The sequence below is a fragment of the Neovison vison genome, chromosome 5 (genome assembly GCF_020171115.1).
Source record: "Neovison vison isolate M4711 chromosome 5, ASM_NN_V1, whole genome shotgun sequence".
Lineage (NCBI taxonomy): Eukaryota > Metazoa > Chordata > Mammalia > Carnivora > Mustelidae > Neogale > Neogale vison.
In genome coordinates, this window is record NC_058095.1 from 58,193,025 (window position 1) to 58,206,399 (window position 13,375).

The 13,375-nt window shown below is 50.3% G+C and overlaps 1 protein-coding gene across 2 annotated transcripts in view; it reads left to right on the forward strand.

The window, feature by feature from the left end:
- The window catches only part of USP43 (ubiquitin specific peptidase 43), a 51,257-nt gene extending 38,243 nt beyond the window's left edge, over positions 1-13,014 (forward strand). For both annotated transcript variants that reach the window (XM_044249088.1, XM_044249089.1), the window contains exons 14-15: positions 939-1,103; positions 11,244-13,014. In XM_044249088.1, the coding sequence (XP_044105023.1) occupies positions 939-1,103; positions 11,244-12,313 (1,235 nt within the window). In that variant the 3' untranslated portion in view covers positions 12,314-13,014. The remainder of the gene's footprint in view (positions 1-938; positions 1,104-11,243) is intronic.
- The last annotated feature ends 361 nt before the right edge of the window (positions 13,015-13,375 follow it).

Consider the following 13,375-nt stretch of genomic DNA (forward strand, 5'->3'; position numbering starts at 1 on the left):
TTGGGGGTTTCAGTTTCCCTGTCTCTCTTGAGCCAGACTTTAATTTTTTTTTTTTCTTAAAAGATTTATTTTTCTGTTTTTCGAGCCAGAGACAGAGCACAAGTGGGAGAGGCAGGAGGGAATACCAAGCAGACCCCTTCACTGAGTGGAGAGCCCAATGCAGGCCCCAGCTCACGACCCTAAGAGTGTGACCTGAGCTGAAACCCAGAGTCAGACACTCTACCAACGGAGCCTTCCAGGCGCCCCTCCAGCCAGACTTTAATTACACTTGTGCACACACTTGTGTTGGTCCTGTTAGGAAGGGCAGGGTGGTTGGTCCTGTTAGGAAGGGCAGGGTGGTTGTGAGGGACTCGGGGCCTCGATAACAAACTCAGCGCCTTCACCGTACCCAGTGACATGTTCATTAAACAGCCTCAACTTGGCTGTCTGGAGGGAGAAAAAAAGAGGTCAGAGTTGACCTCCTTAGGTGATTCATCTCACTCACAGTCCTATCCTTATCTTTGAAATGAGAGAGCTTTTTTAAAAAAAAATACTCATATTCTCTTCCTAATAATCATCAGAAGGTCAAATTAAACCACCGACGCCCCCAGAGGCCTGAATCCAAGGAAGTCTGCCTGCCTTTTGCAGGAGACAGAATGAATGAAAACACAACTTATGTAGACAGCCAGAGTCGGTGACAAAAGTAAGGGGAGGGACAGCCTTTCAGGACCCGTCCACGCCCTGACCTCTGTGCCCGAATGCCTTTCCCTACATTTCCAGCTTGGTCACACGGCAGAGCTGTCATGGGGGCTCTCTTCTGGTCCTGACGTTTGTTTATGTCCTTCTGCTCTGGTTCTGCAGTCCCAGGGCTCGGGGGTGGGGGTCCAGCCACGCGAGGGTCCTCCAAACCGCAACCGGGTGGGGCCGGGTCCAGCCTCCTCCCTCTGTTTACCCCACAGGTTCCACCAGCTCTACCTTCTCTGATCACTGGCTCCTTCGACTGGAGAGCAACCACGGCAGCGCCCCAGGGAGCCTGCTGTCCTGGAGCTCCAGCCCTGGCCCCTCCCGGCCCCAGGAGCCCAACACTCCCAAATTCACCACCAGCCTCCCTGATCAGGAAAAGGGTATGTCCTCTCGTGTCGGCCAGATTGGCTGCTTTTTATTTTCCATTTCTGGGACTCAGTGGCTTTGGGTGTAAAGGCTGCCCATCTCTCCTCTGAGACCAGCCCTCAACCTCCCCCTCCCCTGTCCACTGCCCTCCAGCTACAGGTACGTTCCCTCTTGGCTCCCTGGGGCCTTGTGTCTAATGGGGACGATGATGTGTAAATGAGTAAATGCATTAATGGCATGATGAGAAGCAGGGACGGGGGAAAGAGGTAGATCATCAGAGGGACAAGTTTTCTAGGCGGGATTGGGGGGTGAGATGTCCCATCACAGGGACGGGGACAAGTGTGGGAGGGCAGGTGGAGGGCTGACCATGGTTGTCCTGGCTAGATAGTGGCGTCGGCACTGGCATGCTGGGTAGGGGGCAGTCAGATTCTGGGTGTATGGGAAGCTAGAGGTAACGGGGTTTGTTGCTCTGGGGCATTAGGGAAGGAGGGGAGTCAGGGAGGACTCTTGGCTGAGCATCTAACCAGGCGACCAGCACTGCAGGTTGTGAGACGGGAGAGGGTGAGGTCCGTTTTGGAGGGAAATTTCGACACGGTCATTTCAAGACCCCTGTAGGACTTCAAGTCGGGATGATAACCAGGGAAGGCCGTAAATAGTTGAGAGCCCTCAGCACGTGGATGGCATCGAAAGCCCAGGGAAACTGGGAGGACAGAAAGGAGGAGAGCCTGATGCCATGCCCCGCAGCTGCCACCACATCCGGTGTGGGAAGCCAGGGGTACCTACAGAAGCAGAGTCTTTCTGGAAAAACCGCGAGCATGTGTGCGCCCGCGTGCCTGAGTGCGTGTGTGTGCCGTGCAGCCTGTGCTTCCCTTGAGAGGAAAGCAGCAATGCGCTCTGATTACTTAAAGTTTCTGTGATTCCCATTAGCTCCAGAATTCATTGCTAAAATGAGATTATTTTTTAAAGGAAGTTTGAGATATGTACGGAAAAGTGCATTCATCACACACGTCTATCAGATGAATTATCATAACAGGTACACGCTCACGTACCTATCGTCTGGTGAAGACATAAAAGGTCCGGGGCCTCCCCCACACCCTGTTTCTCTCTCTCCGGCATCACTGTCTCCCTCCTTTCCAGAAGGGGATACCATTCTGACTTCTAACACCATAGATTCCTTTTGCCCATGTGGGAACTTGGCGTCAGTGGATCCCTGCTGCCCGTACTCTTTCCCGTTAGGCTTCCTTTGCTCAGCGATCTGTGAGATTCGTGTATGCTGCATGTAGCAGTGTTTCTTCCACTTAGTTCCATGGGTCCGAAACAACAAAACAAGATCAACCCTCAACCAACTGGGACACAGAAAGTTCTCCGCACAAAAGTTTTAAGTGTCCACAAGCGAGCGAGTGACAGACAGACATTTTCTGTTGATTGTTCACTCCGGTCAAAAGCCAAGAGCAGGGATTTGGGAAGAAAGCAGGCGCGATGGGTGGGGGGTGGGGAGACTCACCGCCTTCTCTCCATGGGTTCTGAAATGGACCTGGGGCTGGCCTGGAAAGTTCGGCTTGGTCATCGAGTTGCAGACGGAGGGATCCTTCAGTTGTTTGGTGACTGTCCAGAAATCCCTGCAGGTTTGCCGGGGAGCACACAGGAGGGGTCCTCTGCATGGGAGGTGGGCTGCCATCCTTCCCGGCATCTCCACCTCAGCAGATGGGTCCGCTTCCAGCATCAAAATCTCCTACCTTGCAAGAGGCGTTTATGGTTAGTTTACACACTCTGTTGTGGTTGCTTTTTGGGGTCGTTTCCGGTTCGGGCTTGGTTTGGTGTTTCTCAGGGTTTGGCATGTTGGTAGACGAGTAGGCAGAACACGGATAGGAGCGCCCCTACGTGCCTATGACATCTGTCCAGTTCCTTAGAATGCGTTTCTGTGGAAGCAAAATGTTTAACGAAGTATGTTCGGACTCACCCTGTCTGAGCACTCCTCTTCCCCTCTCATGATGGACATTTTAGGGTCGCATCTGGCAAACAAGAAAGGCTTTCTTTTCCAAGCTTGCCCATCCCCATCAGCATGAGCCTTGGGCGAGTTCATAGATCATCCTGGTTCTGTTCAGTGCCATGGGGCCTCGGGCCACTTCTCACTCCTCCCGGGCAAAAGGCATTTCACACCTGCCCCCCCCCCACCCCCAGGGAGGCCAGTTTGCGAGATGGCCCAGCTTCTCAGCCTGGTGCTCAGACAGCGGTCAGGCCCAGCGTTCGAGACCCCCCCCCCCCGCCAGAGAGACAGGGCTAGGGTATCTCAGTTCGTCACCCGCATCTCCAGGAGGGTGACATGAGAAAGCTGAGCCTCGGAAGTCACCAGTCGCCGGCTTGCCTCCTTGGAATAGGGATTAGGGCTGCATATAGACACCCCCTCCATGGCCCCCACACACCCCACTCCACAGCTGCCTGGTGTAAATTGCAAAACCAAGTTTATTCGCATGACCTTGGCAAGAGCCTGGCTTCCAAAGGGAGTGTTCCCTCTTGAGGTTTGACTGGAATGGTGATGGGATTTTGGAACCTGTTGAGACGGTCGAATCCAGCCTCTTTTCTTATTTTCTGGCCTGGGCAGGATCTGACTTCAGCATACAGGTTTCGGTGGCGGTTGGTCTCATTCCCTGTCCCCATGGGTTTGGGGGAGAATTTTGTCACCATCAAAAGGAATATTCAGGTTCTCTGGAGAGGAACATGGGCAGCTGGGGAGTTCTGTCTTTCCAGTAGCTATACTATTAGATTTCGAAAGGCATTTTAATCCATTTATTTATTTTTCTAAGATTTTATTTATTTATTTGACAGAGAGCGCGCCAGAGAGCACAAGCAAGGGGGAATGGCAGAGGGAGGGAGAGAAGAACGCTCCCTGCCAAGTGGGTAGCCCAACACGGAACTTGATCCCAGGACTCTGGGATCATGACCTGAGCCAAAGGCAGATGCTTCACATACTGAGCCACCCAGGCACCCTAAGTGCATTTTAACCGACAGCGATGGACCCAAGTTTTGTGGGGACTATAACTTCTGTCACTGGGGACCGGTGTAGGGAGAAGCTCTTCAGGAAGGAGGATGTGATGAGGCATCTGGGTGGCTCAGTGGGTTAAGCCTCAGGGTCCTGGGATCAAGCCCTGCATCTGGCTCTCTGCTCAGTGGGGAGCCTGCTTCCCCCCCTTTCTCTGCCTGCCTCTCTGCCTACTTGTGATCTCTCTCTCTGTCTAATAAATAGAATAAATAAAATCTTTTTGAAAAAAAAAGGGGAGGATGTGAAAACACCTTACTTTTGCAAATTTTGAAAAAAAAAAAGCAAGACCCTGTGAAAAACAGCAGCTGGGGCCCTTCGCAGAAGTCCGCCCCCAACCCCGCCCCGATGCAGAAAGGGGCCCTGGGATTTCATCCTTTCAGCAGACATGCTTCTGATGGTAAATTATCCCTGTGGTTTTTATTGGGCCTTGGAGACTTTGCTTTTCATTTTATCAGTGCTTTACGGTCCAGACTGTGTTATTTCTGGGTTTTATTTCCATTTTGAAGGTTATCTGGGAGTTTCAAGCATTTATGATTTTGGGGGGAGGTGATATCTCCCTTTAATTCTTTCTAATTTTATGGATTGTGATCCCAAGAATGTGGTTTTCAAAAAGCATTCCCTTATTTATGACCAGGTTACGTACACTCATTATTTCGTCTGTCTTCTGTGTACGCATGAAATAATGCCTGTTGTGCCCTTTGGAGGGATACGAGCTTTGTGTCGTAACTGCTACATGAGGTGCGTTGATTTTGGGATTCACTTCACCTTGTCTTTAAATTGACTTTATCAGGGACTGCCTGGCTAGGAAGGAAGTCTAACTATTGCAGCCTTCCTGTGTGGCCGTGTTTTTAATCAGGTATCCAGAGACTTCAATAATTTCTGCTTTATATTTTCTCTGCTTACTGTTAGGTCTTCTTTATAAACTGTCTGTTTTCATTATAATGTGGCTCTTTATCTAGCTTGATGCTTTTCATCTTAAGTTCTACTTTGTCAAGGGGCACCTGGGTGGCTCAGTCGGTTGAGGGTCCGACTCTTGATTTCCACTCAGGTCAGGATCTGAGGGTCATGGGATCGAGTGTCTTGTCCAGCTCTGGGCTCCATGGAGAGCCTCCTTGAGATCCTCTCTCTCCTTCCCTCGTGTCCCTCCCTCTGCTTGTGCTCTCGCTCTCAAATTAAATACATAAAATCTAAAAAAGAAAATTCTATCTTGTTCAAGATTAGTTCTACCCTTACCTTCTTTCTTTTTATTTGCATTTGTGTGGTATCATTTTGCTATTATCCTTTGCTTTATGAATTTTTCCTTTGGAGTTAACTTTAAGTGATTTCCAGTAAACACTGTTACAGTTTTATTATTTTTATTGTATATTTTTAATGTCAGAAATTGAGAGCCTCTCTTAAAGGGGAGCGTTCAGTCCATTCATCTATCTTTTTTAAAGATTTTATTTATTTGCCAGAGAGAGAGCATGCACAAACAGGGGGAGTAGCAGGCAGAGGGAGTGGGGAAGCAGGCTCCCCACTGAGCAGAGATCCTGACGTTGGACTCAGTCCCAGGACCTTGGGATCATGACCTGAGCCGATGGCAGATGCTTAACCGGCTGAGCCACCCAGGTGCCCTGTGTCCATTCATAGAATTTAAAGTAACAACCATAGGGGCGCCTGGGTGGCTCAGTGGGTTAAGCCGCTGCCTTCGGCTTAGGTCATGATCCTAGGGTCCTGGGATTGAGCCCCGCATCGGGCTCTCTGCTCACCCGGGAGCCTGCTTCCTTCTCTCTCTCTGCCTGCTTGTGATCTCTCTCTATCAAATAAATAAAAAATCTAAAAAAAAAAAAAAAAAAAGTAACAACCATAAACTTGATTTTGTTTCATTAAAAAAAAATTTTTCTTATTACTGTTTTTTTCTTTTTTCCTTATTTTTGCTGAGTTGATCATGTTGCTCTTTGTTCCTTTTTTTCCATTCATCTGGAAGTTCTACCCTGCTTTTCCATCTAACTCATTGTCCCTTCATTCTTTTCTTTCTTTCTTTCTTTTTTTTTTTTTTTTTTAAGATTTTATTTATTTACTTGACAGAGATCACAAGCAGGCAGAGAGGCAGGCAGAGAGAGAGAAGGAAGCAGGCTCCCTGCTGAGCAGATTCCCAGTGTGGGGTTCGATCCAGGACCCTGAGACCATGAGGAGACCATGAGCTGACCGAAGGCAGAGGCTTAACCCACTGAGCCACCCAGGTGCCCCAAAATGAGCACTTTGAAATGCTTTTAAGAGTTCCCTCTGGTCTGGGGCGCCTGGGTGGCTCAGTGGGTTAAGCCGCTGCCTTCGGCTCAGGTCATGATCTCAGGGTCCTGGGATCGAGTCCCGCATCGGGCTCTCTGCTCAGCAGGGAGGCTGCTTCCTCCTCTCTCTCTGCCTACTTGTGATCTCTCTCTGTCAAATAAATTAAAAAAAAAAAAAAATCTTTAAAAAAAAAAAAAAAGAGTTCCCTCTGGTCTGTTTTAGGAGCCCCCCTCCTTCACTTTACTCCCTCCCCTGTTAGATTCTCAGAGATGCTCCAGCCCTCGGTTTCGGGCTATGAGCGCTGAGCCTTTCCAGATCGCATACATGCAAACATCACTTTGTAGCCCCATCCTGAGACCCGACGGGGGTGCGTGGTACATGGGCAGCAGGCTCTGTGGAGCACCCTGTCTTTCTTCTTTCTGTTCTCCTGTGTCTTGAGGTCTGGGTTCTGAATCTTCAGTGTTAAGTCAGAGTCCTTTCCAAGGGTGGGTGACACGCCCTTCCCTCTGCAGAGGCACGGGTATTTTCTTGGACCTGAGCCTGGGTGGCCCCTTGGCTAGTTGGAGGACTCATTGGATTAGAATTCTTCCTCTCCAGTGTCTGTAGATGTCAGGGTTGCAGGTGAGAAGCCTTTTTTTTTTTTTCCTTCCTTCCTGAGAATCATTTGTTCTTTCTCGCTGAAAGCATTTGCGAGTCTGTCTTTGACCTTGGAATTTGGAAATTGCACCTGTATGTGGCTAGGTCTGTGTTTTTGTTCATGTACAACCTACAACCCCCAGAGCCTGACCATCCGCATACACAGCTTTTCTTTAGGGAAACTGTTCTTTTGTTTAATTATCATCTGACTTTTCAAATTCCTGGTATTTGCCTGGTGGGCCCCCCCGGATCCATTTTCTGATTTAGCTTTTCCCTGTGATTTTTCTGTGCCATTTTGCTCTAAGGTGTGAGATGCTCCTTTCCCTTTATCTTTTCAGCCACTGATTTGAGTCTCAGCAGTGACCCTGTGTGCCTTCAATGCATTTACTGCGTTTTAAAACCTAGACGACCTTTTTTTCAGCCCTCTCTTGTCCTATACGTGAATCTCCCCGAGAGCTCTTTTTCTCTGTTCTTCCAGTGGCTCTGTTTCTTTGGGGCCCTGTTCTGTTGGTTCGCACGGTTCCGTTGATTTTATTTATTTATTTATTTATTTGTGTGTGGGGTGTGTAGTGCACAAGTAGGGGGAGCAGTAGGCAGAAGGAGAAGCAGGCTCCCTGCCGACCAAGGAGCCTGATGTGGGACTCCATCCCAGGACCTTGGGATCATGACCTGAGCCAAAGGCAGGCTGCCCAACCAATTGAGCCACCCAGGTGTCCCGGTTCTGTTGATTCTTATTCTCTGACTCCCAGACCTCCTTCCATGGGTTGTTTTTTGTTTGTTTGTTTCTGTCCATTGTGGCTCCCTTATTCTTGGGAGTGATGGAAGGGGCAGTGACCTCAGCTCCCAAGGCAGCCCTTCCCCCTTGCCAGCCTCATCCTCCTGGCCTACTCACAGAGATGGAGGGGGCTCAGCCATGTATCTTGTCCTCAACCTCTAGGGGACCAGAGGACAGTCAGGGGGTCAGGCTTGCCCCAGGTTGCCTCTGCAACCAGAAATGATGAGGTCTCCAAGTACATATGGGGGCAGAAGATGAGAACCCTTAGTGGAGAGCCTCTTCTCCCTTGGTTACAGCCTTGGTGGTCTGTTTGCTGCTTCCCTGACCCACCAAGCTCACTAGTGCCACACGGCCTTTGCACTTGCTATTCCCTCTGCCGGCATGCTATTTTCCCCCAGTCTCCACATGGCTTCTTCCTCCCTTTCCCTCAGGTCTCTCCTCACTCCTCTGTCGCTGACCACACTACACCCCCTCATTCTTTGTCATAGCTCTCAGCACTATATTCCACGATAGCAAACATTGTTGCTTTCTGGCAAGCCCCCTTAGGGACAGGCACTTTGGGCTTTTTTTCCCACAGCTGTATTCCGAGCACCGGAAATACCCCTTGGCACCCAGCAGGCTGTCATTACGTATCCCTTGACTGCGTCAGGGGGTGGCTCTAAGAGGCACAGTGGAAATCTTTGCATAGACTGTGACCAGTGGACCCGGAGGCTGGTCCTGTTGTATGGGACTAAGGATGGCTGGGGGGAATCCGCCCCTGCTCACAGCACGCATCAGGAGGTCAGACTGATGCCTGATTTCATTAGCCGAGGATACAGAGTCACATGGGAACAGATAGGGCATTTCCTAGAGCAGCATCTGTCATTCCCAGAGGCACAGTGCAGGCGGGGGCTGTGCCCTCCAGTTGCCTGGCCACCATCGGTGTGAGGAGGCCTCGTGGGACCTGGGAAGCCCATCAGGCAGGCCCTGGGGTTTCTATAACCTTCAGGAAGGACTTAACTACTTACGTCTAAGGCTCTAGGCCCTTCCTGCTTCCCAAGCCGACCAAACGTGAACAAGGCCACAATTCCAGGGTGGGGAAGAATCCTCACTTGGGCATCTCTGAACGCCACCTCTGCCTCCAGCTCCCGGTCTCCAGGAGGTCCCCCCAGGGACGAGCAGGAGGAGCAGCCTCCCCTCCCCCAGAAGGGAGAGCTCTGTGAACAGTAAGCATCAGCGTGGGCTCTTTCTCGTCCCTTCTGTCTGTATACCACACCCACCGTGCCTCCCCTGCTGCCGTCTGGAGAAGGAGGAGGAAGGGCTTGCGTGGGCATCTGCAGTCCCCGTGCAAGGGAGCTGCAGGGGTGACATGGGCCAGGCCACCAGCCTTTCATCCAGGAAGGGGGGCCGCACTGCCAAGCCACCTGCCAGGCTGCCAGCTGTGTCCTCTTGTCCTGAAAAGCTGAAAGTCACAGCTTTGTCCTCCAAATAAAAGCTTCCCTTTCTACCCTTCCCAGGGTTGTGGGCAAAAAACATGCATGTCTCAGACCCCAGGATGGGAACTTAATGGGGGAGCAACAGGGTCCATCAAAATTGAAGCTGTAAGCTATTTTGGGTGACATTATGTTTCTTGCTGACTGATCTGAGGAAATGCTTTAAAGAAAATAATGCCATGTGAAAAAAAATTATTAAAAGCCACCAGAATGGTCCAGGGCAGGTAAAATTCCCCAGGAACCTCAGATGCTGTCATACCCCTCCAGGCACCAGTGGGCACTGGGCTCTGCCTTCCCATCACCTCTTCCCCAGGAGCCTAGGTGGTGGTGCGTCCCCAGCCGGCACACCCTGAGCTTTCGCCCGTCCCCTGAGAACCCTGGGTCCCTCTGCCTTGAGTTCATCCCAGTTGGCTGTGCTGACAACAGGGGTGTTGTATGGAGGAGGGGTAGGGCTGCTCTCGTGCTCACCGGTGAGTGTGTTGGCTGTGGGCCAAAGGCTGTGCGGTTGACGTCAGGTCTTCTTCGAAATGCATGTGATTGTCCCTGCACCGTGTGGTTCGTGCGGGTGAAGCTCCCCCCCGCCCACAATGACAGGCATCTTAGACATCAAGGTAGTATAATGGTACAGTGACCAATGACTGCGAGTTGCTTTACTTTTTACATTTATTATCTTAAAATACACAGAACGAAGTTTATCCTTTTGACCATTTTAAGCACACATTTCAGGTGTTCGCATCCATGCCTGTGACTCTTTTCATCTTGTAGATCTGAAAGTCTATCCATTTCACAGTAATGTGACACCCTCCCCTTCCCTTCGCCCTGGCCACTACCTGTTCACTTTCTCTCTCTCTGGTTTCGACCCTTCTGAGCTCCTCATGCGGGGAAATCATGCAGTGTTTGTCGTTTTGGGACTGGCTGTGGAAGTTGCTCAATACTCCATATGAATTTCAGGATGGATTTTTTTTTTTATCTCCGTAAAAATCCCCCTTGGGATTTTGATGGGGATTGGGCTGACGCTGTAGATCAGTTGCTTTGGGTAATGTCATTTTCGCAATATTAAGCTTTTGAATCCATGAACATGGGATGCCTTTCATTTCTGTCTTTAATTTCTTTCTTCTTATTTGTAGTGTTGTACAAGTCTTTCGCCCCTTCAGTTAATTCCCAAGTATTTTATTCCTTTTGATGCCATTGTCAATGGAATTGTTTTCATAACTGTTTCTTAAGAAAAAATATATAGCCATGGTTATCTGTGTATTCCCTTTAGAAACAGTAAGATTTAGGAAAGAATTAAGAAGAAAATCAATCACACACAGCATCCCAGGGCCCCCTTGGTGCCTTGTCACTTTAGTGTTTATTGCACACACGTGTGCAAGTGGGATCACATGGTTTTTCTAGACTCTCATTTCACATTACACATCAAAAATGTGTTTCCAACTACAGACAGGTGCTGCAAAACACACAGTGAAGACAGTAAGTGGCAGCTCTGATAAAACTCAATGCACATTTGATTTATTTTTCAGCCCAGGGTAGGATATCTGAGAGTCTCGCACTTGAAAAGTACAAGCACCTAGTTTGACCTGGAAAAGGAGGGACTCTTGCTGAGCATTCTGCTTTGTGCAAGTACTCAGATATAAATGAAAATGATGTTCTGCCGTAGGGCTAGATGCCTCCAAGACTGGGCTTGACCTGGAGTCTGGGCTGTCTGGGCGTGTAGCTCCCTTTTTTGGCACTGGCTTGCCCTGTGGCTTCGAAGAGGTAAATGAATTCCATGGGACAGCGGGTGCACACATGAGTGCTCCCAAGAGCTAGAACCCTGGGGTCCTATGTGCTGATGTGTCCCCGACCCCAGTGCTGCCTGATGCATCAGAGATCTCAACCCATGTCTGGTCGACACCAGGCATCATAGTCACTCAATACACCTGGAGGGAAATTTGGGCACTGATGTTCTTGGTGTCTCTTTCAGGAGGGTTGACGTCCAAGCCTTTGGTACGGGGCATACGAGGTCGAAGCATCAGCATGAAGGAACCCACCCCTTCCAGAGCCAAACAGGGGCCCTTCAAGACCATGCCCCTCCGATGGTCTTTTAGACCCAGGGAGAAACCCCTGAGTGCATCCGTTGAGCTGGTGGAGTATTTGGAGTCCAGGCGGAGGCCCCGATCCACGAGCCAGTCCATCGTGCCACTGTTGATGGGCGCTGCCAGCGAGGATGTGAAGTCGGACGCTGTCAGCTCTGCTCAGGGCGAAGAGGGTGGGCGAGCCACTGAGAGGCCACCGGCTGGAATGCCCTGCCCCTCGAGCCATGCCAGCCCCTCTGCAGCCGCCAGAGTCCCAGATGGTCTGAATGCGAGGAAAGCCAAGGAACATGAAAGTCAGGAGATCAGGCTCCCCAGACAGTTTGACCTGCCGCTCATGGTGATGCCTTCAGTGGGGACTGAGAAACGAGCCCGGCCTGAGGGCCAGAAGACCGCGAACTGCGATGGAAGTAGCCAGGCAGGGAGCCACGGCAGGGTACCCTCCCCGACCAAGGAGCCTTTGGGCCCTGCGGTGTTACCTAGAAACAGCGCAGACAACCGCCAGAATACCTTAGCCAGGATGAGGGCCAGCGTGGAGGCCAGAGACCCTGAGGCAGACAGATTCCCACAGGGGACCCTCACCCTGCTGAGATCTGTGTTTTGGAAGAAAGAGCACAAGCGTAACAGGGCGGAGGCGGCCCTCCGGGCGTCCCCAGTGTCCCTGGCGAGTGGCAGGCTGAGCCCGGCTGTGGATGAGCACACCCGAGGCTCCTCGCCTTCCTTCCAGATCCGAGAGAGCCTGGCCAGGGCGCCCGCTAGCTGCCTGGAGAGGGACGTCTGGTCAGCACCCAGCTCTCTCCGCCTCCCTCGCAAAGCTGGCAGGCCCACGAGGGCCAGTGCCCTGGGCCCGTCACAGAGGACAGTTCCCGGGGACCACACTCCTGTTGGCACCTTGCAGAAGGTGAAATACCACACCCTTTCCTTAAGCCGGAAGAAAACGTTACCTGAGTCCAGTTTTTGATGGTGTGTTCCAGTCCCCTCCACCCCGGCCCCTGCCAAGCTGGTGAGCTCGAGACAGAGCAGCTGCAAGAAGCTTCTTTTGTGTCAAGAGTGGGCTTTCCAGAAGCCAGTTGTCTTGTGACCCCTGAAAATTTAAAAAAAAAAAATTTTTTTTTTTTTTTGGTCCCCACCTATAGGTCTCCAACATAGCATGTCCAAATACCTTCCTGTACCGTTGGGTGCTTTCATACACGTCGGCCACGAGATGGTGCTGTTGAGTCAACATTACCGGTTCAGGGCAAGAAGGGACTTGTTTCCCTAATTCCCCGGCCTGAGGACATACTGGGGAGAGAGATTCCAACGAGGCCCAGTTAGACAGCATATAACCCTGCAGAGAAGCCTCGTAAATAGGAGCCCAAGACATCAAATCAGTTATTGCCACAGGCTTCTCTTTCTCAATTCTCTAATGCTTCTCTGGGATAAAGCCTTTAAGATGCCAAAAACCGTCATAGTGACCTTTAGGCAGGATTCAGGGAGAGGTGGAACAGAAGTGATTGAGATCATAGGAAGATATTTAATATATAGCAAAATAATTGTATTACTGTTTTTCAAGGTATTTAAAAAAAAGAACTATTTTGATACTAGGAATAGAAGTTCTCTTTAAGAAAAAATTAAGTATGAGATCTATATACAGTTTTAATAAAAGCCCATTGGCGAAACATGCAGACGGCTCTCTGAGTTATTCACATTTAACAACTGATCTTTTTTTTCTCCCGAAGATTATAATTTTAAGTTATCTCTGCATCCAGTGTGAGACTCGAATCCACAACTCTAAGATCAAGAGCTGCCTTAGGCTGGCCAGGCACCCCTACCAGTGATCTTCTTCTGTTCCCGCTGTGCCAGCTTGGCTCTGTGCTGTCGATATCAAAGTAGTGACCTGAGTTGTGTCTGAAATTTTAAATAAATTGACTTTGCTCTCTTGAAAGAAATGGGAGTCCCCTCAGGTCTCTATCTGGAGGGCTCGTACTTACAAGGTCTGAGAGTCTGAGCCTGTCCCCATACGCTGGTAGCCGACTGTCCCATT